The 22488-nt window shown below is 37.1% G+C and overlaps 1 protein-coding gene across 10 annotated transcripts in view; it reads right to left on the minus strand.

The window, feature by feature from the left end:
• The window catches only part of Setd5 (SET domain containing 5), an 81458-nt gene that overhangs the window by 15638 nt on the left and 43332 nt on the right, over positions 1-22488 (minus strand). For all 10 annotated transcript variants that reach the window (XM_057765346.1, XM_057765328.1, XM_057765320.1 and 7 more), the window contains 10 exons: positions 22175-22323; positions 21674-21791; positions 20869-20978; positions 20133-20382; positions 19423-19506; positions 18115-18372; positions 16284-16604; positions 15663-15905; positions 10237-10366; positions 845-1092 (listed from right to left, as the gene is read on the minus strand). In XM_057765346.1, coding sequence (XP_057621329.1) covers positions 845-1092; positions 10237-10366; positions 15663-15905; positions 16284-16604; positions 18115-18372; positions 19423-19506; positions 20133-20382; positions 20869-20978; positions 21674-21791; positions 22175-22323 — 1911 coding nt within the window. The remainder of the gene's footprint in view (positions 1-844; positions 1093-10236; positions 10367-15662; positions 15906-16283; positions 16605-18114; positions 18373-19422; positions 19507-20132; positions 20383-20868; positions 20979-21673; positions 21792-22174; positions 22324-22488) is intronic.

A 22488-nucleotide genomic window follows, 5' to 3' on the forward strand; every position in this document is an offset into this window, starting at 1 on the left:
GATTATAGACACATCTTCCATTTGAACTTGAATACTACAGTGATTGAGCATAACTTTTAGAGACAGTTTACTACATATACTTCTAACGTAATCCAACCTTTAAAGCATGTTTCGAGCCTTTTAGTCTTTCAGTCCTAACACATTGTAACATGGAGGGAAAGTAACCTGGAGTGGTAAAACCAAAACAAAACAGCAACAACAAAAACAACAAACACATTCACCATTAGCCATACCCCAGTATTTCTAAGTCTCTGTTCCCTGAGGCCATAGCGGAGCTACCAAAAAACCTGCAAAGACACTATATAGTTAAAAGGTCTTAAGCACACATACATGAGCCCACAGTGTAGTCTGAGTACCCCGGCTTGGGAAACTAATGGGTACCATAGGCACCTAGACACTTCTTTTGACTGATATATATAATAAAGATCTAGCATACTTATTACCTAAAATTAAGGAGACTGAAGGACTGAATGCCAAAGACAAATGAATGGGATCTCAGCAGCACTGTTCCAATTTTGGCAAGAACAGGGGCTGCCAAGCAAGAGGCTACCAGCTACCAGTCCATAGTGACTCTATTTTCTTTCCAGAGTTCAAGTGAATATATTTTCTTTATAGGCATGTTAATGACTTTCACAACACACACACACACACACACACACACACACACACACACACACACACACAAAGACAAATCTCATAAATTTGCAGTGGTCCAATCCTAGGATTTTCTTAATGAGATTAAGAAAAAAGACAGTTAAGAAACACCTAAAATTATATTATATGAAGAGGAAGTATAAATAATGACTTTCATATCAATCACTCCCAACAACCAAACCCCAATCACCTCAAACTGCAGAGGAGTGTTGGAGCGACTAGCAGTAGTAAGAGATGTGATTGGTGAGAACATGAGGCTGTATCCATTTCGACACTCCTCTTCTCCTGGGTGAGTCTGGCCAGGTGTGGACAGCTGAGGACTCTTTGAGCCTGAGCTGGAAGGGGGTGGTGTAACTGGAGACAGAGGCCGAAGCAACTTGGTGATATTCTGCTCCATCAGATAGCGAGACTTCCATTTCTTTAAAGGGCTCAGTAAGTCTGTGAAACACAAAACTTGGATGAGAACTGAATCATATTTTACTGTAAGGCTAGGTAGTAAAGGGTTCTGTAATTGGTCCTTTTTCATAACTCTTCTTATGCCTCATCCCATTATCTTCTCTACTCAAACCCAATGCCTAAACATACTTCTAATCACTACAATGACAGTAACTTCGGAAGCATTCTATGTCCCAGAGAAACTCCACGAGTCTGAACAATTTTAATGTGAAGTACTTAAACCAAACTAGTGACTATGTTTTGTATTTGATGTAGTGTAGTTACTTGTGTTTAAGAGGACCTTCAGGAAAAACGTATCTCTGAGGAAAAATATACTTTTATTCATTTACAGTTAAAATCATTAACATATACTACATGCAAAGTTAGGTGAATAAAGGCCATTATATATTTATTCTCTTTTCAAAGACCTTAGAGAAAACATGTAAAATACGTTTGACTTAAGTTTTTTACCAGTATGATCAAACTTGACTATAACCCCACCACTTTTGATGCAGACACAGGATTGCCTCAAATTTAAGTCAGCTTAGTCTACACAGCAAATTCTAGGCCAGCCTGGGATATATAATGAGACTTTAAAAAAAATTAGTGGGCTCAAGTAGTTACAAACAAAGGGCCTCTGAGATATCTGACAAGTGAAGGTGAATTGTGGCTCAATCCCTGGAGCCCATATAAAGGTAGAAGCAGAGAACCAGAACCAACTCCCAAAAGTTATCTTCTGAACTCCACATACATACCATGGGCCCTCAGTAAGAACGAAAATTAAAAAAAAAAATGTAAATTACCCTTCAAGGTATGCAAAGTCAGATATAGTGTCAAGGGGCAGTAGTCCCAGCTACTCAGGTGGGTAAGATAGAAGAATTACTTGAGCCTAAGAGTTGAAGGCTAGCCTAGGCCTGAACAAAACTATGGCTTCCATTCTCAGAAAACAAAACAAAACCCAAAATTTTCCTTGTATACCAGGCATTGTACATTGTACTGGAAATGAAAATTTAACATGTCTATAAATCCTAGCATTACTGTTATTTTCATCACCCTATATTGAAGACTAATATATAGAAAGAAAAACTAGATGTTGTAGCACCTGGTCCATGTTTCCCTAGCCTATATGGTACTGAAGATCAAGTTAGCCTAGACGGGAGCTTTTGCAAACAGAGCTTCCATCTGTAACCATCCTGCCTTACAGTCTTAATAAAAGCATACCAAACTATAGCCTCATGGCTTGGTGGGAACAATGACAATCATACCAGGCTTCCAAGGCAAAGTTTGGATCATGATCAGAGACGTGCTTAGGAACATCACTCTGGCGCTACTGGACTCAACAAAATAACCAATACAAAGAGGTATGAGGCATTGATTATGTTTAAGTGGATAGGATATTTATTTTTCTGTTTTCTCAGGATTTTTCATTTCCCTATACTGAAAAGAGTAACTTTCCAATTGGCCTATGTGTTGTTTTACTCTTAATGTGCTTAGGTACAAAAACCAAGTAAACGTGTAATTCAAGACTAATCTGCACAGTACCTTTTAAACACTTCTAAAGACTTCGAACCCAATCTTAAGGAACCCTGTACTGGAAGTTCAAAAATTTTAACTACTAAAGACTTATTTTGTAGTAAAGATCACCGTAGGAAAGTTGGAGGAAGAGGCCATACAAATGAATGAATGTGATATCTATTTAAAGATATTTACTGAACACTTAGGATGCTATCTTCAATAGACAGACCTAGAGACTGCCGGAATTCACAGATCAGTAGTCTATCATCTCTTTTCTGATTTTTTTGTATACATGTAGCTGTCAAATTTTATGTCTAACATACACATACACTCATCTTTTAAAAAATGTTGACTCAATACTTCAAGATTATGTAAATAAACCACCATGCATTTAAACCCACACATGCAAGTTAAAATGATTTCCCACAAATTTCTCTAATAAGGAATAAAATTTTCTAAGTTCTCATTCTTTGGGGGCTAGCATGGGTTTTTGAAATAGGGTCTTACTTTGAAGTGACCTTGAACTGGCTATGTAATTCAGGCTGGCTTCAAACTAGCATCCTTCTCCTAACTTCCAAAACCTGGAAATATAGGCATGTGCTACCATGTCTAATTTATGAATACCCTTTAAAAATGAGTAAATGACATTAGTATTGCCAAAATTTAACCTGTACTAAATATCTCCTTTATTGCAATTATAAACGCACTTCAATGACTAAAAATGTTGTTCTCTATCCTTTTTTTCTGTATTTATTATTAGGACAAATATAGTGCTTTTTCTTGTTGTTGTTAAAAGAATGACTATGAGGCTGGAGTTTGAATCCCCAGTACCAATATAAAGAGTCAGATATAGTTGCACTCTTGTCTGTAACCCCAGTGCTGGAGGTGGAGGTGGACCAGACTATTAGGGCTTGTGGATCACCAGCCTAGCAGCAGATTATTCAGCAAGAGGATGTTTCAAAACAAATAGCACAAAGAGCTAGAATTGCTGACTGCCTCCTCATTCTTCATGATGAACACCCACACATTTACATATATTTACTACCTTTGCACTTATTCTTGTGTAAATTATCTGCCTATATTCAGCCATTGTATGTGGGTCTTTTTCTTGTTTTTTAATGTTTTATAAGAGTTCTATAAAGATGTTGATTGTCAAAAATATTACAAATATACCTTTTCAGCTTGTTTGTTCTTAAAATGTATTTACTGGGACTAGAGAGATGGTAGTGGTTAAGAGCATTGGCTACTCTTGCAGAGGAACCAGGTTCAGTGGTCAGTACCCACATGGCAGCTCATAGCCATCTCTAACTTCAGGTTTAAGGTATCTAATGCTGTCTTCTGAACTCCACGGGAGCTAAGCACATATGTGGTATATGTACATGATAGGTATAGGCAAAACATAAATCTAAAAAGATTTTATTGTCTTTATTACAATGCTTTTTGTTAGCTAATGTATCTGTCATTTATCTTTTGCTTGTTACAATTATGTCTTAGCAATTCTATCCCTAAAACTACGAAAATGTCACTTACTAATCTATGACCTTTAATTTTTAATTCCTACTTGGCTTTTAAAAATATTTCATGTCATATATAAAATGTATATGGATGCATACATGCAATGTTGTGCACTTCAAAGTCAAAAGACAACTTGGGGAGTTGATTCTTTCCTTCACCATGTGGATCTCAGGGATTGAGTACAAGTTCTCAGGTTTGGCAGTATGTCCCCCCCCTTTTTTTATGATCTCAATATATATGTAACTCAGTATGCTTATGTGTGTTTGAGAGCAGGTTCTCACCATGGCCCAGTATGTAGTCCAGGCTGAGACGGAACTTACTGTTGGCAATTTTTCTGCCACAGTCTCCCAAGTGTTGGGGTTATAGGAGCAAAGCTTTGAGAGTTCAACTGCAGGACACCCATACATGCTGGGTAAACACTCTATATATTTAGCTATATCCCTTACCTAATTTATACTTAAGAGAAAAAAATGTGTCCATTTATACTACACCTGTGTAGAGGCCAGAGGTAACTTTTGGGAGTTTGTTCTCTCTTCACCTCTAGAGCACAGCATACTCCAGGTATGGCCTGTGCTTCTGTGGTCTGTCTCCACAACACCATCTCACCACACACCTGTTTTTTAGATGGTTCTGGAATCTGAATTTAGTTACACCCCACATATCCTGCTTTTTATATTGTTGTAGAATCTGAATTCAGGCCCTCGGGCTTGTGAAGCAGGTACTTTTAGTAACTGAGCCATCCCTTGACACCCTAAATTATACTTAAGTTTAGGGAGTTGATTCCTACTCCACCTTTCTAGTAGGTAGCAAATGCCTACTAGCACTTTTCCTTCTTTGAAAATCTTTTGTAACAAAAACAGCTATAATCTTTCTTCACTGAATTAAACACATTTATCTCCATTAGACTATTCTTTGTTATACACATTTTTGACCCTTGTATATTTCTGGCAAGTACTTTACCACTAAGCTACACTGTTCCCCTAGCTTATTTCTATTGCTTTCTAAATCTACTGATCTTGTTTCTGAAAGTTATTCTACTTCTTAAACAATATGGAATTGACATTACATCCCCACTCCCTTTGAGACAGGGTCTTGTAATGCTTGTCTAGGGTGGCCACACACTTAGGACTTTCCTTTCTCAACTTCTCCAGTGGTGGGGTTCTAGGTACACACCACATCTAGCAATACTGATATTCTTGGAAATACTAGCCTCCCAATTCAATTTTGTTTTGATACAACAATCAGTTGTAATTTAGGGAGAAACCTCACTAATGACAGTTCATGACCCTTTTCAGCTAATCAAGTGTTAAACCCACCCACCCCCATCATTGAGGGACTTGGATTTCCAGTTCTCTCTCCCCCCCCTACCCGAACTTGCTCTGTAGAACAGGCTAGCCTCAAACTCACAGAGATCCACTTGCTTCTCGAGTGCTGGGATTAAAGGTGTGTGCCATCACCGCCTGGGTTGTTCTCTACTTTTTATTACAATTAGGAATAGGACATACTTCTCCATTTGCCCATCTTAATGTTTACATATGGTTTTGTATTTAGCCAATCTATAAATGTCTACTAGTTTTCCTGCTACTTTTCTCGGTACATAACTCTATTACTTTCATATGACAACACTCATCCTTCTTTACCAGTACTTACACCCCCTTTCCTTTGGAAAGGGACGTATGCTTATAGCTAAAAACTCTAGACTATGATAAATAATAACAAAACAGTGGGGAAACTTGATAATTCATATTTTTGGGTGGTATGTAGAATGTGTGGCGTATGTGTGCAAATCCATGTGTGGGTGGGTGTGTACACCTGCATGTAGAAGCCAGAGGATAGTAGATGTCTTACTCTACTGTCTTCACCTTGTCCCTGAGACAGTCTCTCACTGGACTTGACCCTCACTGCTTTGGCTAGGCTGGCTAGCCAGCAAGCTCCAGAAATCTGCCCATGTCTGCTTTCCAATGTGGTAATTATTGGAATACTCAGCCATGCCTGGCTTTTTTATATGGATGCTGGGAATTAAATTCAAACTTAGCCTCTTATGTTTGCATAGAAAAGTGTTTTAGTCATCTCTCCAGTTTTGACAGCTCATTCCTCCTACTCCGAGACAGGGTTTCTCTTTGGAGTCCTGGTTGTTCTGGAACTTGCTCTGTAGATCAGTTGGGCCTCCAACCCCAGAGATCTGCCTGCCTCTGACGTAAGTGCTGCGATTAAAGGCATATACCACCATGCCCAGATAGCTCATCTAAAAGTTTAGTTTTCATTATAAACACAGCTGGCAAATGTTTTTAGATAAATTCATTAAACAATCATACACGACACTATCAAATTCATGAGTGGATGTTGCTTTCTCCATTTCAAATGTCAAAAAAAAAATATCAAGGCAACTTTATATTCCTAAGAGAACTGGTCATATACAATATCCTTAAACCTCTTGCAGATTCAAGGAGGTGAGTAAATCTAATTCACAAGTGACACTTTCTCCTGATCTAAGATCAATTTGATAAAGCCAATCAAGTATAAACTATTTTATAAATTGTGGTAACAGAGATCAAATAAAAGGCTTTTCTACCACTACCATTGGGTGAGAACCTCAAACCAAGAATAAAAATTAAAAGGGCCCATGAGATGCCCCACAAAGTGAAGGTTTGATGATTACTTGAGTTCAACTCTCAAGATCCACAAGGTAGAAGGAAAACAACTGATTCTTGCAAGATGTCCTTTGAAACTACAAATGTGTAAGTGCATATGTGCACACAAATAGACACACACACTCTTATACTTCTTTAAATGTTAATGATAATATATATTATTTCATCAAGATCATGTAGGTGAACACATTTCAAAATCACAAATTCTATTACTCTTTAATCAGTTGGAGTTTGTCTTTTTAAAAATTTGTCTATGTAATTTTGCAACTATTAGCAATTATGAATATTCTGTACACAATTATTTAGTGTCTACATCTTTATAAAGCATATGAACAGATTGGTTTTTGTCCTTTGTTTGGTTTTTCAAGACATGGTTCTCTGTATAGCTCTGGCTGGCCTTGAATTCAGAGAATCACCTGCTTCTGCCTCCTAAGTACTGGGATTAAAGGTGTGGGCAACCAATACCTGGCTCTTGCTGTTCTATTGTTTTACTGAAAATCATTTTATTACTATATTAACTCAAAAACAGTAGGACCACAAAAAACAATAGTTAATACTATTTGAATTAAAGTGTTGGGTGTGGTGGTACATACTTCCATCTAGCATATAGAAGATTAAAGCAGGAAGATGGCAAGTTTGGGGCTAGTCAGGATTACATAGTGAAACCTTGTCTCAAAAAAAATAAACTGAAATAAATCAAAACCAATCAACCAAAACAAAAAGAACCCAAAAATAGTAAGAGAAAATATTTTAATGCACTTAGAACTTGCACTGGCAAAGGATCCAATCATTTAACAATCTCTCAAGTAGTTGAAAACTCCAGAGCAATTTACCATGCCTCTATTTCACAGCCCTAATCTAGCTGTTTTGTTCCATATTCTCCTTTGCTCTTATAGATGTGCTATGATAACTCAGCCATTATGGTCACAGGGAAGGTAATTGTGTATTTTTAGCAAAGTACTTTATAACTACCTTTCCAAGTTTTACTTGAAAAATTTTAGGTAAGCTGAGAATCCAATTTTTAAATGATGCTTCCTTGGAATCTGTTGGAGGAGAAAGAATATGGGTGCATAGAATTTATTCTTTCCATTAGTGAATACGGAATTTCCTTTATGTGTAAACTTAAAAAGTATTTTCAATGATTTTTTTTGCATCACATATCCAAGTACAACCATTCCCAGATTGTTTCTTAGCTTTGTTAACTTTGAGGCTGAAAAACCTGTCTTCGTTAATTTTCTCAGTATTTAAGTCATATTAACTTCTAACCAAGGACTTTACTCAACTGTTATTAACTCTGAACTTTTCGGTTACTATTAAGGTATTCCTGGGGTCATATAAATGTTATTTACAAACAAACATCATATCTCTTCCCTGTGTCAATTGTAATACCTCTTCTTTTTATACAATTTTAGTTTCTAGCATCCTTTGACTTTTCCTTTTGACAGCCTTACTATATAGACCAGGTTGGCCTCAAAAACCAGATTTTCTCACCAGTCTTGATTAGTGGGATTACACATTAGGCGCAACCACACCAGAGGAATAATTTATTATTTTTAATCTAGGTAGTTCATACTAGACAAGAACAAGTATTCTGTGTAGAATGACAGCAGCAATTTCTATTATGGGTCTGATACTAAACTAAACACTTTATAAATAATACATACTATTGAGCTTATTAGCATTAAAGCAGGGATTGCTATTCTTACTTTACAGATGATGATCAGAGACATTTAGTAACATCATACAGTTTAAGGATACAGAACTGGATCTCAAACGAAGATCTGTTTGATTTTTTTCTACTGTATCATATATTTCCTCACTCTCTTCATCAACTTAGTATTCTTGCAAACAAAGCTTTTTGAAACACAACAAAGGAACTCCTTATGACTCACACCACATTTAAATGGCTACTGATGGGTTTCTTTATGTAACTCTTCTGTTTATCCTGGTTCTTAAGGGCAAGGTGTGTTCTGAGATGTTTCTCATTGCTTGCTAGGATGTAGGTAAAAATGTAATAAAGGTTGGTGACTAGCAGTGTTAATTCCATCCCACTGAGGGCATGTAGTAACAAAGACAATTTCTCTCTAAGTATGTGAAAGCCAGGAAATTAACTGTGGTACAGCTATTATTTTTCTAAGATTAACTATCTATATACCTACACTACATACCCAACAGATAGAGGGAGTCACACTTTACAGTCCAATTCAGCTATTCTAACTACACTCTAAAAGCTGTCTAAAAGCTGACACAATTGAGGGAAATCTGCCTCAAAAAATATGTTTAATCAAACCTGAATCTGTCTCAGTAGATGAACTAGTAAAATTCTATTAAACTCCATACTAATCAGCAAGTCAACAAATAGTGGTTTAAGAAGAGCAATCTACAAACCCCCAAAACAATATAAAGCAAAATTCTGAAAAATTATATTAGCTGTAGCCTTAACATGAGTTGTAGTAACTAATGTATTTTGTAATTTTTGTTTTCTGTTGAGATAGGGTCTTGCTAGTTGCCTCAGGCTGGTCTTGAACTTGCAGCAATAGTTTTACTTTCTTCCACTTTCCTGTTTATGGTATGTTTTGATTATATAATATTCAGAAAACTGATTTAGAGGTAAGCTTATGGAAATCACAGAAAATGGTTTATTTTATTTCTTTGTTTGAGTCAGGAATTGAAACAAGGGTACCACAAAAGCCAAAAGTACATGTTCTACCACTGAGTGACAACCTCCCATCCCAAGGACATACTAATTATGCTGATCCACAGAATTTTGGCAAAAAGGAGAAAAAACTAGGCAACATGTGAAGACAAAGATGGTGGTACATTTCTGAATTTGAGCACTGGGGAGGATGAATTTGACACCAGCCTAGATTAAACAGAGAAACCTTGTGCAGTAAATACAGAAACAAAAAGGTATCATAAGTCAATGCACCAATGTTATCTGTTAGAGGTCTGCAATAAAACATGGTGAAAGACAATGGATCAGAAGATTTAAAGCCAAGTCATCTCAGGAATTTAATATGTCTTAGGGGCAAATCCTTGGAAAAAAAATAATTAACAATGATTCCTCATAATCTCATTATTTCCAGCCCCATTTGCCAGATTCCACCCAACAAGCCACTTTACATTTTCATTTTCTTCCTGAACATTAGAATTCCACCACTTTCTACTGCCTCCCCTTATAAAATACAAATAAAGATTTCCTAAACTTACTACTTTAAACGTATCTAACCTTTTTTATAACCATTTCTGCTGTTATCTGTATACTGTCTACTTCCTTCTTTGTCGTCCTGGGAAAACTGATCCCTGACTCGAGATCTTTCTCTTCCTCTGTAAAGACAGATGTAAAGTAACTATTTAGAGAACACACTATTCTTTTATATATCGGAGTACCAACACTGAAATTTTTACTGTGAACCTCACATGGTAACTGTTTCATGTCAAATTGATAAAAAGATCAGATGCATACCTGCATTGTCTTTACAGATACTAGAAGAATTACTATTCTCATTACTTTGGTATAGGTGCTGTGTTCTAGTCTCTTGGGGCACAGATGATGTCTGAGTCATCCCTTCTTCCAAGGCTTGCTTTATCCAGCGCTATAATGGGGGAAAAAACAGAGAATCTTAAAAAAAAACGTTTAAAGCTATGTATGGCATCTGTTTCAGTGCACTAACCAGATCACTACACACCAACTGGTGAGAAATGCAATAAAAATACATTCACACAGCTTCATTGTCAAGTGATTTTGGACAGGTTCTCGGGTGTGCAACCAAGGCTGGCTTTAGCTGTCCTTTCCTTTTTCTTTAATGAAGATTATTATTGAAATGTCTCATACAGCCTAGCCTAGCCTCAAACATGCTGTGCAGCTAAAGATGACCTTGAATTTAAGATTTTCCACCCCACCTTCCAAGCTACAATTACTTGCTTCTACCATTATACAAAGTTTATGTGGCACTAGGGACTGAGCCAAGGGAGGCAGTTTACCTACCAAATTATATTCCCAGCCCTCACAGTCAAGTCAGTTTTTTCTACTAGGTAAAAACGAAACAATCTGGATTATAAAATGGTATCCCATCAATCAATAAAAAATGGTAACCACTCAACTTTGCACACTGTTTAGGATAGCATTACTGTTTAAAGATAGGCTGACACTTTTCAAGGTTTATAAAGAACCCTCCTGTTACTTTTTTTTTAGTAGATAATATGCAATCTGAATGTATGAGAAAAAAATAAAGTCAGAAGAAATCTTGCAAATATTGTAAGATAAGACTATAAGGAATTTTACTTTGTTTTTCATATTTTTTCTTTTCTTTCTTCCTTTTTTTTTGGTTGTTGTTATTGTTTTTTTCAAGACCTGGTTTCTCTGTAGCTAGCTCTTGTAGACCAAGCTGGCCTTGAACTCAGAGATCTACCTGCCTCTGCCAGAGTCAGACAGATTAAAGGCTTATACCACCATTGTCAGGCTTATAATTTTGTTTTCTTAAGATAAACAGTTGTAAATTGCTCACCATTCTACCCTGACAGCAGACAGATCCAATTACAAGAAACACCAATTTTAGCCAGACTGTCTCCAAATAGAAAAGGGAACTATTATAATGTGACATCTTTAGAGAAGATATACCACCCGTAAGTAAATAGTCTCTTCAACAGAGTAGTTCTAGATTTGTGGTTGCTCAATTCTTAGAACCTGAGACAATCCAGTAAAATTTTACTATCAGAAACCTCTATCATGCAAATATCTTTGTTGTCTATCAAACCCAAGGAAAAAAGGAAACGGAGATAAGTAAATGAGTGTATTTAAAAAAAAAAAAGATATCCTAAGTTACTTGAATCACATTCTAGGACATGACAAAGTGTCTAAAAACCAAGAATGAGAGTGACACGCTCTCTCATACAGATTCCCAACACACAGGTTATCAGAAGCACAGTTCCTTAGAATGTAGAGGAGACCTTTGAGGTCATCTTGTCTAAAACTCTTTTTCATAAATGGGTGAAAACTAGCCTGGGAGTACAAGTGAAAATTCTTTCATTATGAATATACAAATTTTTATTTATATTATATAAAAGTTATTAAGCTATTACAAATCTATTTTTCCATACAAAGCAGACGACAAACAACTCAAATTTGAAGATCCCTATCCTCCCTAAATAATTAAAGAATTTTAAAAAGTTATTAAAAAAATTTTCAGTCTTTGGAAGCCACTAAAGAGTTTACATTCTAGATCTTATGACTACAAAAAAGGGAACATAAAACTAGGTGGGACACGGAGAAGTAAGATGTTGTTAGGCTTGCCTCTAAGGCTAAACACAATTATCACCTTCATAAAAAAAGGAACATACCATTTCTTTGTACAAATAAACAACAACAACAAAAGGTGTGTGTGGGAGGAAGGGGTCAACCAAGGTTGAGGATGGTCACAGAGTTTTGGATAATATAACATGAGGTTTGGTTAAATTAATTTTCTATCTGCTGCCAATGGAGTTACTAAAGATACCAAAGTTAAACCAAGTTAGGTGTTATGGTTCATGCCTTTAAACCCAGCATTCAAGAGGCAGAGACAGGCAGATCTCCTTGAGTTTGAGCAAGGTTAGCCTGTTCTATATAGAATTCCAGGACAGCATTATTTTGAGATTATCTTTAAAAGTAAACAAATAAATAAACAAAATTCGGAGCATATACAGATAAAAGGACCTCAAAGATGTCTGATGAGAAGGATCAGTAGGTAAAAATATTTGTTGCTAAATATCTGACAGCCTGAATTTAATATAAAGGTGAGAGAGTTATCCTCTGACTTCCAATGATAACTACCTGCCCACACACACAGTAATAAAACACAAAAGCAAGAGCTCAAACAAATGGATTTTCTACTGAAAATAAGTCAGTTATAAACACATTTTTGGTTTGTTTGCTTGGGTCTCTGTTTATTGGAAAAACAAGATAAGAACAAAAAAATTACAATCCCATATTGCAATTACCAAGAAGGCATTTCAATAGTTAGTCTACATTACTTAGGTCTTTATATTAATCTCTAATTATCATCAACCTTCCTTAAAACAAAAACCAAAATCATACAGATTAACTTTATTTTCTATGTGAGTGTTTTGCCTGAATGTACATGTGTATGTATATGACTGCATGCAGCTCATAAGAGTGCATCAAATCTCCTGGAACCAGGGTTACAGGCAGCTGTGAACTACCATGTGAGAGCTAGGATTTGAACCCGAGTTTTCTGCAAGAGCAACAAGTGCTCTTGATTGCTGAGCCATCTCTCCAAAGCCCCCCCATCAACTCTTCTTAATATATTTTACTGCCTGGCTCGATGAAAATGCTTTACATTACACCTACATCTTGACTGTCTTTTTTAAAAAGGTGCTTTTCTTAGCATATATAAACTATGGGTCTCATGAGTTTGCAATATATATCCATAATGAATTTTGAACATGCCCTTACCATTCTTTCTTTCTTTTTCTCTTTTTTAAATTAGAACCATCACATACATTTATTTATTTATTTATTTATTTATTTATTTATTTATTTATTTATTTATTTATTATATAATCTGTGTGTATGCCTGCAGGCCAGAAGAGGGCACCAGACCTCATTACAGATGGTTGTGAGCCACCATGTGGTTGCTGGGAATTGAACTCAGGACCTTTGGAAGAGCAAACAATGCTCTTAACCGCCTGAGCCATATCTCCAGCCCCCATTCTTTCTTCTTCTCCTCTCTCTCTTACTGATCTTTTTTTGTAACCAACCTGATGTCTACTTTCTTTTTTATTTACTTTTAAACTTACTAGGAAGAGTTTCAAATTAGGGTTTATTTACAGGATAATCTTGCCTAGTACCACTAAAGAAAATACACCCCTGGCCATTAACGGAGTATACACCCTTAGGAAGAGATAGGGTCGGTCTTTCTTTTCTAGTTTTTAATACACATCAAAAAAGCTGTTAGGATTCTGCTGTTCCTTAGGAGGAAAAAAAGTTAAGCAGGGTAGTGGCAGCACATGGTTTTCATCTCAGGAGGCAGAGGCAGGCAGATCTCTAAGTTCGAGATCAGCCTGGACTACAGAACAAGTTCCAGGACAAAGAGAAACCCTGTCTTGAAAAACTAGAAAGTTAAAATTAAAACAAAACCCCAACATTATAATTGTGTATATGGGTCTATGTAGATGTTAGCTGTGTATACTCATGTCTATGTAGATGTTAGAGGACAATGCTGTGGAATAGTTTTCTCCCTCCACTTTTACCTGGGTTCTGGGGATGGAATTCATGTTAATAGGTGACAAATGTTTGCCCACTTAGCCATCGTATCAGCTTCCTGCTAATACTCTTAATGAAGAATTGAACAATGTAGGAATACTGGGTCTCAGTTTTGCCATTCTATACATAGGAGTTCTACCACTAACTATAACCAGTAAATCATGTTTTATTTTTTGTTGTTGATGGTTTTCTTAATACAAGATTTTGCTATGCAGCAGGGGCTAGCAATACAACAATCTTACTTCAGCCTTCTAAATGATGGAACAGCAGACATACACTATCATAACAACGACCATTGGTTTGTACAGCAAACCATTTTCCTTTTCAGATAATATCTTCAAGATCCAAGACAAGTCAGTTGATCTGAGTGACTTGGTATAAGCAAATTCTGTAGAGATCCAACTCTCCTTCATTACCTAGACAAAACTCCTACAGTAAACAGCTTTTTGAAAACTATTGCTATTTATGACACCAAGTTACTTATGTTATTGCATCATGCAAAATCCCTTTGACAAGGATCTTGTGGTCAAATATTTCAGAATTTCTTCTACGTGGAAGTTTCTGACACACAATACAAATGAGAGCATTATTTAGGTAGGACGTGTCAATTAAGGCTTCTGCAGTGTGCTACTTAGCAGCATTGCCCTTTCTTTATGTAGATGCCTGCAGCAGTCCTCCCTTCCACATCCTATGCCATTTTGGCTAATCCTTCATTTTCCCAACTCCCAAGAACTTATGTTCTTGGGGAAAAAGAAAATCTTTTAAGTTTGGAGGAACTAGGGAAGACGTGCCTGGAGTTGGAGACTTCATCACATCAAATAAGCTACATGCAGCATCCTCATGAATGTGGTGCCAGTGGAGGAGGGCAATACAGATACTGAGGGAGGCAGCCTGAATCCAGATCTGAGGATTAGAGAAAAGGGTATTCCAGGGAACAGAACTCTACCTATAGAAAGAGCTAATGAAGTATGCCCTATGTTTCTAAACAGCATTATAAGTTTGAAGAACAATCTATTTCAAAACAACTATCAAACACTGCTGTTACTAGTCCCAACCAGAGACTCACAGAAAGGCAGTCTTTTACAGCATGTTCCATATCTCTAGGGAATGGTAACCCACTGTTACCTGATCAAATAACAGGAATTATGTCAATTATGAGATGATTTTTTTTCTCTAAACTCCTTCAAGAAGTAATAGTGATTGATTACTTAGCTACAATCATAATCTTGTTCATTTTTATGGCTACATCAGTGCTTTAAATATTTGGGGCCCAATATCACACAATAATCACAAATGGCCATGCTAACCAGTACCACAAAACCATTTACAAAATACATCCCTTCTATCAATTGCCTTCTGCTCTCACTCAGTAACTTGTAAAGATTCCCAGTAAGGTAATACCAAATAGTCACAAATTAGAGCACCAAAATGCAGCACACATTCCATCTTGGTCATTGTGGCTCCTGATGTGTTAATGTTCATGTGTAATAACTAATAAAATATAAACTGATAGTTATCTTGAGACTCATGAGCAGCTAGTTACGTAAAATACACCACAACTATATGCATCATCTAGTATTATAACACATTTTCATCCACAGGAAGGTGAGCGTACACATGCACACACATACCTTCTTACAGGAGCTGAATGTGCCATCAGGCAGAAGGGGCCTTCGGCGCCTCTCAGGCATAAAGGGTGAGCCAAAACGAATGTAGTGTTTGGGGGTGGTACAAATTAACGGGGAATGAATAAGACCCGGTAGCATGTTGAGGGTTGTTGCCAACACAGTTGGGTCAGTGGTGATACGTAAAGGACACTCAACAGGACATTCTTGCTTCTCTGCTTTGTCATTCAACCATTCTGTAACTAGATACTAAGGTTAAAAAAACAAATAACAAATCATTAATTAACACTGAATAAGTAACAGCCATAAGGAGCAGTAGTGTAGTTCACAAAGATAAACCTCATCTAAAAACTAGAACAGATCCAACAACCATCATGAGGATGTATGGTTTCTTTACCCTCTGTGCTGACAATGAAAGAACACTTGCAGTTACCAGTATTTAAGCTCTGTTTATAAAATCAAGTGAACAAAAAGTAAGTAGGATGGTTTCAGCTTTCAGCATAAATGACTTTTATCTAGAATGTTCAATCTATAATTTTAAGATTATTTCTTTTCTGGGGACTTATTATAAACACTCTTATTTTACTAAGACACTCCTTGTCTGACCTGATTTATACTGTCACTTACCTTTTTGGTTTTAGGGTATTTAGATGCAGCACGGATGACATGTGATCCAGTAGCTGATACCACAGTTGGTTCAGACCCCGTTAACTGTCTGTTCTCTCCTGAACTGTCTATGTTTCCAGCTTCAGGAGGAGTTACTGAGCTGTTACTTCCTCCTTCATCCAAGACAGCTTGTGAAAGCTCTGCCTGCTGTGCAACGGCCTGCTTCTGGCGTTTTAGTCTTTGGGCTGAACTGGTCCGGTACCGAGAAATTCGACTCTTCGGTCGGGGTCTAGAAGGCTTAGCTGGAGGTGGTTTGGGGATTGGTTTTTCTGCAGCTACATCCTGTAACAACATGAGAGACAAATTTTACTAGAAATTTCTCTTCTCTTTTGTGGAAAGAATCTTGCAGGTTGGCCTCTAGCTTACCTTAGATTCCCAAGTGCTGGGATTAGACAAACCACCTCTTAACCAGCATCAGAAATTTCATACCTGTTTCTTATTTAGTCTAAAGCATTCTTAATGATAATGTTGAAAAAGAATTTATTGTCATTTTAAATGTAATCTTTGGGGCTGGAAACACGAATCAGCAATTATCAGTACTTGGTGCTCTTGCAGCAAAGACCTGTTTCAGTTCCTAGCACCCACATAGTAGTTCACAACCTCCTCTAACTCCAGTTTTAGAATGTCACCTTCTGACTTCTGTGGGCACCAGGCACCCACATGTGTATATACATACACACATGTAATCATTCACACATAAAAATAAAAAAATCTGAATTGGGTATGGGTGTCACATATCATAACCTCAGCACTAAGGAAGCAGAGACAGGCAGAACTCTGTGAGTTCAAAGTGAGTGCAATCTACAAAGCAAGTTTCACGCCAGCCAGGGCTATACAGTGAGAACCCGTCACAAAGCAAAAATATTTTTTTTCCAGTTACAAGATTATTTATATATATATATATATTTTTTTTTTCCTTGAAAAAATTTTCCGCCTCCTCCCCAAGCAAAAAAATTTTTTTTTTTTTTTTTTTTTTGGTTTTTCGAGACAGGGTTTCTCTGTGGTTTTGGAGCCTGTCCTGGAACTAGCTCTTGTAGACCAGGCTGGTCTCGAACTCACAGAGATCCACCTGCCTCTGCCTCCCAAGTGCTGGGATTAAAGGCATGCGCCACCACCGCCCGGTGCAAAAATATTTTTAAAATGTAATCTTTACATGCAAAACTTTTTCGATTAGTATCACCTAAATAGACTGCAGATGAACATCTGGCTTAGTTAATTCTAATAAACAAATAGAAAATAAAAATAGATCAGAAGTCAGTTAAAGGTAGCTACCTAATATAAAGGTTCTTAGCAGGAAAGTAAATTCTCGTTTCTTTTCCACACCCAAGTTTTATGTTAAGCCTTATTGTTTGTTGCTAGGTCAGGGAAAAAAACAGACAGGCTCATCATGAGAAGACCCTGAAGGCCAGACATGTTAACTGGGCCATTTAGACTGTTCAAGAGAGAAACCCAACAATTTGTTTTCTTCCCTTGGGGACGGAGACAAAGCTAGGTGAGGTCTTCTGCATGTTCAGCACACATTCTCATACTAAGCTACACCAAGCCCAGTCTCCAAACCAAATGATCCTTGAACTCACCACCCTGCTTATCTGGGAGACTGTTTAGAGCTGAGGCCTTTTATTATTCAAATTTTGACTTCACTTGCACCCCACAAATCAGCTGCTCTGATCAAAATGGCTTTACTTATTCTAATACAGAGCCAAGTTGAAAATACTAATTTTTATCATTCTTTAAAAAAAAAAAAGACAACTAATGTTAGTAGACACAGACTGTTAAGAGTTTTCTCTCTTACCCCAGTGTGGGAAGACCTCCTTGTATTCACACCAGTGCTCTGTGGGGTGCTTGGGATGGCAATATTTGAAACAGGGTTGCTAACTTCAGACTCAGGAGCTGTAGTTTTTGTCTCTTCTCCAACCGCTGTCTCTGAACTGCTGGTAGTAATCTCTATGTCTGAGCTGCTCTGTTCTACAGGCTGATCCCGCCGTTTCTTTCTTTTTTCTAAATTTTCAAAAGCATGCATGATGGCTTCAACCTTCCTATCTTCCCGAGTCTGAAAAAAGAAGGAAGGTTCAACTAGAAGCAGGTCCAGGTGTTTTATAAGTAACTATTAGTGGAGTTTATAACAACTTATTCAAGAAAGCATATGTGCTTTTGAGCTATAAGACAAAATCTTAAAATTTTGTTTTAAATATAGGTAACAATTATGAAACAAAGCAAATTCAAAAGCTAACAAAAGCTAAAAATTTTAAAACCAGCTGAGCTACTACCTTCACAGGTTTAGTACATAAATCAACCACAACCAATACCTATCCTATTTTCTGAGCTCAAAAACAAAACAAACTGTCATTAAGCTTTTTCTAACCACAAAAAAAAAAAACCACAATTAACAAACTTCTTTAATTCATTTGACAGAAAAAGTATTATGGCTTAGATATGAAACGTGCCCCAAAGGCTTGGAACAAGTGGTAATTACTACTGTGAGGTTGTGGAAACCCCAGGACTGGAACCTACTTGGATGAAGCAAGCCACTAGAGGTGTGCCTTGGAAGGGTATATTCTGTCTTTGGCCCCTTTACACTTTCCTTATCTCTGCTCTGGTAGTAATGAGGTAAGTAATTTTTTATTGCAATGGACTCCTGCTGTCCTATTTCTGCTTGTTACCAAATCAATGAATCCAGCAGACCTGGACTGAAACTTGTGAGACTTAAACCCAAGTAGACAGGGCCTCCTTTATGTTGTTTTTCTTAAACATTTCTGTCATGGAGATATAGGGCTAAGAGAGGTGATTTCCCCCCCATCCTCCCAATAATTTGGGATTGAACTCAAGACCCTGTGCATATTGTGCAACGTTACTATCACTAGCTCTACCTGATTTTGATTTTTAAATATAAAACTCAAAACAAAGCAAGAAAACTAATCCAACAAACTCTGGTCTTTGCTGCCAAGTTTTAGGGAAATTCAATTGTTAGAAGGAAATATCTTAAAACCACTATCAGATAGTTACCATAAACTGAGATATGTCTACATATAGAAATATAAAAGCTATAATGATATCTACTTTATGGTAAACTCCTAGAGTTAGGAGAAACACAGAGACTTACCCTCCTGCTATGAGCTGGGTTCTCCTGGTCATCTGTAGGCTCATCTTTTTCTTCTTCAGGTTTTTCTTCTGGATTGTCAGCTTCCTTTAACACAGAAGCACTATTAGATCATACTCAAGCTCCAAGCAACATCAACCTGCTTTATTCTGGCATTATTACTTCTCCACCCCTTTCTATGCTCTAAGCTAGGAATTGAGCCCAGGTCCTTATACATGATAAGTAGAAGGGCTATGAGTCAAATGATGCTTTATTGTTGTTTGTACATTTATTGAGATAGGGCCTTATTACACAGCCTAAGCTGGCCTCAAATTCAAGATCACCTGGCCTCAGCCTTACAGATGCAGGGATTCTGTGTGTGTATCACCATACCAGGCCTTGAAAGGATAGCTCTTGATATTATTACTATTACTATTATTAGTGTCTTTTCTTTCGTTCTGGGACACATCTCATGTTTTGTTTCTCAAGACAGGGTTTTTTGAGTAACAGCCCTCACTGCTGGAGCCTCTTCCTCCTGAAGGCTGGTATTAAGGGCATTCACTACCATGCCTCGGAGTGGTCTCATGGTTCTTAATATATAAAGTGAAAAGAAAACTCAAGTAAGTATATTCATGCTGATGTGAGTAACAAACATTAAATGTTTTAGTACAGTATCTCTAAAACAATACATGGCAACCCGAGTTCAGACACCCTGACTTGGCCAGGGAGATTACCTCATGCTCACTGGAAACAGTTACTTTTTCCGGAACTTCTTGTGGTTGTGGGTTATGATTCTCTTCTGGAGTCTCATTTTGCTGCTCCATTTCCAGCTCTTTCCGCCGCGCTTTTCTACGTCTGGTCTCTGCTCCAATAATGGGAAAGCTAGGAGGAGGTGGGAGTGGCAATTCTGCAGCATTGGGATTTCTTTTTTGTATAGGGCAATTCCGGTTTCCCTTGTGACACGCACAGTCCACTTTATAATTACTGTGCCAAAGAAACAACCAAAAGTGTCTCAATATTCTTGAAAAGAGAACATTATGGCATATTATCCATTCACTTTATTAAAACATTAGTGTAGAAATTTCCTCTGTTATCTTTGAATAACATAGAATAGGTATGATACTTTCAGTAAATATTCTGTTTCTCTGGGTATCTCTTGTAGTCTATGTACAGAAGTGGAAAGAAAGCAAACCTCCTCCAAATCAGCCTACAGCTTTATTTTTGAGACAAGGTCTGGCTGGCATGGAACTCCTTATGCAGACCAGGGTGACCTGAAACTCATAAAGATCCACTGACTTCTGCCTCTCATGTGCTGGGATTACATAACTTCTAGGCAGAAAATACATTACTCATGAAAAGAATAGGCAGAGCAAAGAAAGGGGGTGTGTGAAGAACTGAAAAGAGACTTCTTGCGTTAAAAATCTTAACACTGTCATTTATTCAGGTTGGTAAAAGTTTCTGATGTCTTACCAGTTACTATATTCATAATCAAAAGCAATAGTGACTTCGGCATCCTTGGTGATAGCAGAGACAGCATAGATACACAGGTGAATCATCCCATCTGCAATCATGTGTCTCACCTGTGTGAACAAGGTATCATTAGGTTTGCCTTTAAGACCAACTTTTCCATAAATGGGAAAAGTTTGAGCCAAATAATTTCTGCCCATTTTGAGTACTCTATTATTTTATTTAATGCTATCATTTCATTTGAAATTACTATATAGTAACAAACAATCTATTAGACTTCTTCAAAAGAAAAAGCCAACAATGTTAGAAATCAGGGTAAAATTGTTTTATATCTTAAAGATCATTTGCTTTCTGCTGGAGAATTACTATTCCTTAGCCTGCAAACAAAGCTGTTAATCTTACTGCATTTAGTGTGAATGCATCAAATAATGAATTTTAGAAATGTCTAGAAATTCTCAACACTGTTTTCCATAATCTAGAAAAGTAAAGACAAATGGCTTATCTGGGAATAATGACTACCACCACCACATGGACTTTTTATTTTTATCCAGTAATATTTATAAACTTCTTATCCACTTTGTCTTAATTCTTAGCAAATACAAACTTGCCTCTTATTTCTGTCCTCTCTAAAGCAATGTCCTTATCCCATTTCCATATGGCACTACACTTCTGTTTATTCACCACTGCATTTAAAGATCATACAACTAATAGCTACAGACCTTTATCTGGGTGAAGTTTTCAGACTGTTTCTTCAGTAAACGTGTCCTTTGTGGTTCCACTGAAAGGGATGTTGCTAAAGATTGCTTACCTCTGCATTTGGTGTACATGATCTCCTGATGAACCGAGCATCATTACCGAAAGTACGAGCATCCACACACATCTCTACACCATTGAATTTTGAGTAGAAGAGCACAAAGGGATATGGTCTAGGGATACAATTAAAATTCCTGTAATTCTCAACACAAATAAAAGGCCACCCCACGACTACAAATGTGAATCATATGCTGACATAAGAAGGAATAGTCATTTGGAATGTCTAAGCTAGAAAACATCACAAACTTGTCTGCTTTTCATTTAAGAATAAACACAAAACAAAGAATGCTGGGCTTGGAAAGGAGTCATCACCACTTCACACACTAAACATTTTGCAGATTTATTAGCCCTTTCAAAAGTACCAACGACAGACAGACATGGGCTTATTTGAATCATTAGCTTTTCCTCAGAATCAAGTAAGATGATTTTCATAGCAATACTGACTGGTCAGCCAGAACCATGCAAGCCCTCAGTGCTCAATGAATGACGTTCTTACTTTTTGAAGAAATGCCCATTGACCTCAAATTGTTGTCGTAACATGACTTTCCCACGATATTCTATTATAAGAGTGTCCAAAGCCAAATCTCTTGCAGCTCTCAGGATTTTCCGGTGCTTTTGAACACGAGTGACTCTCCCCAGCTGTAACTGAATAAAAACAGGACATTAACATTTAAGAATAGCAACAGCAATGTGGTCAGCATTTACAATGTTCTCTCTCTCTCTCTCTCTCTCTCTCTCTCTCTCTCTCTCTCTCTCTCTGATTTCTGCCTCCTCCCCGCCACCGCCTCCCATTTCCCTCCCCCTACAATG

Source organism: Chionomys nivalis, chromosome 1, assembly GCF_950005125.1.
Source record: "Chionomys nivalis chromosome 1, mChiNiv1.1, whole genome shotgun sequence".
Taxonomy (NCBI): Eukaryota; Metazoa; Chordata; class Mammalia; order Rodentia; family Cricetidae; genus Chionomys; species Chionomys nivalis.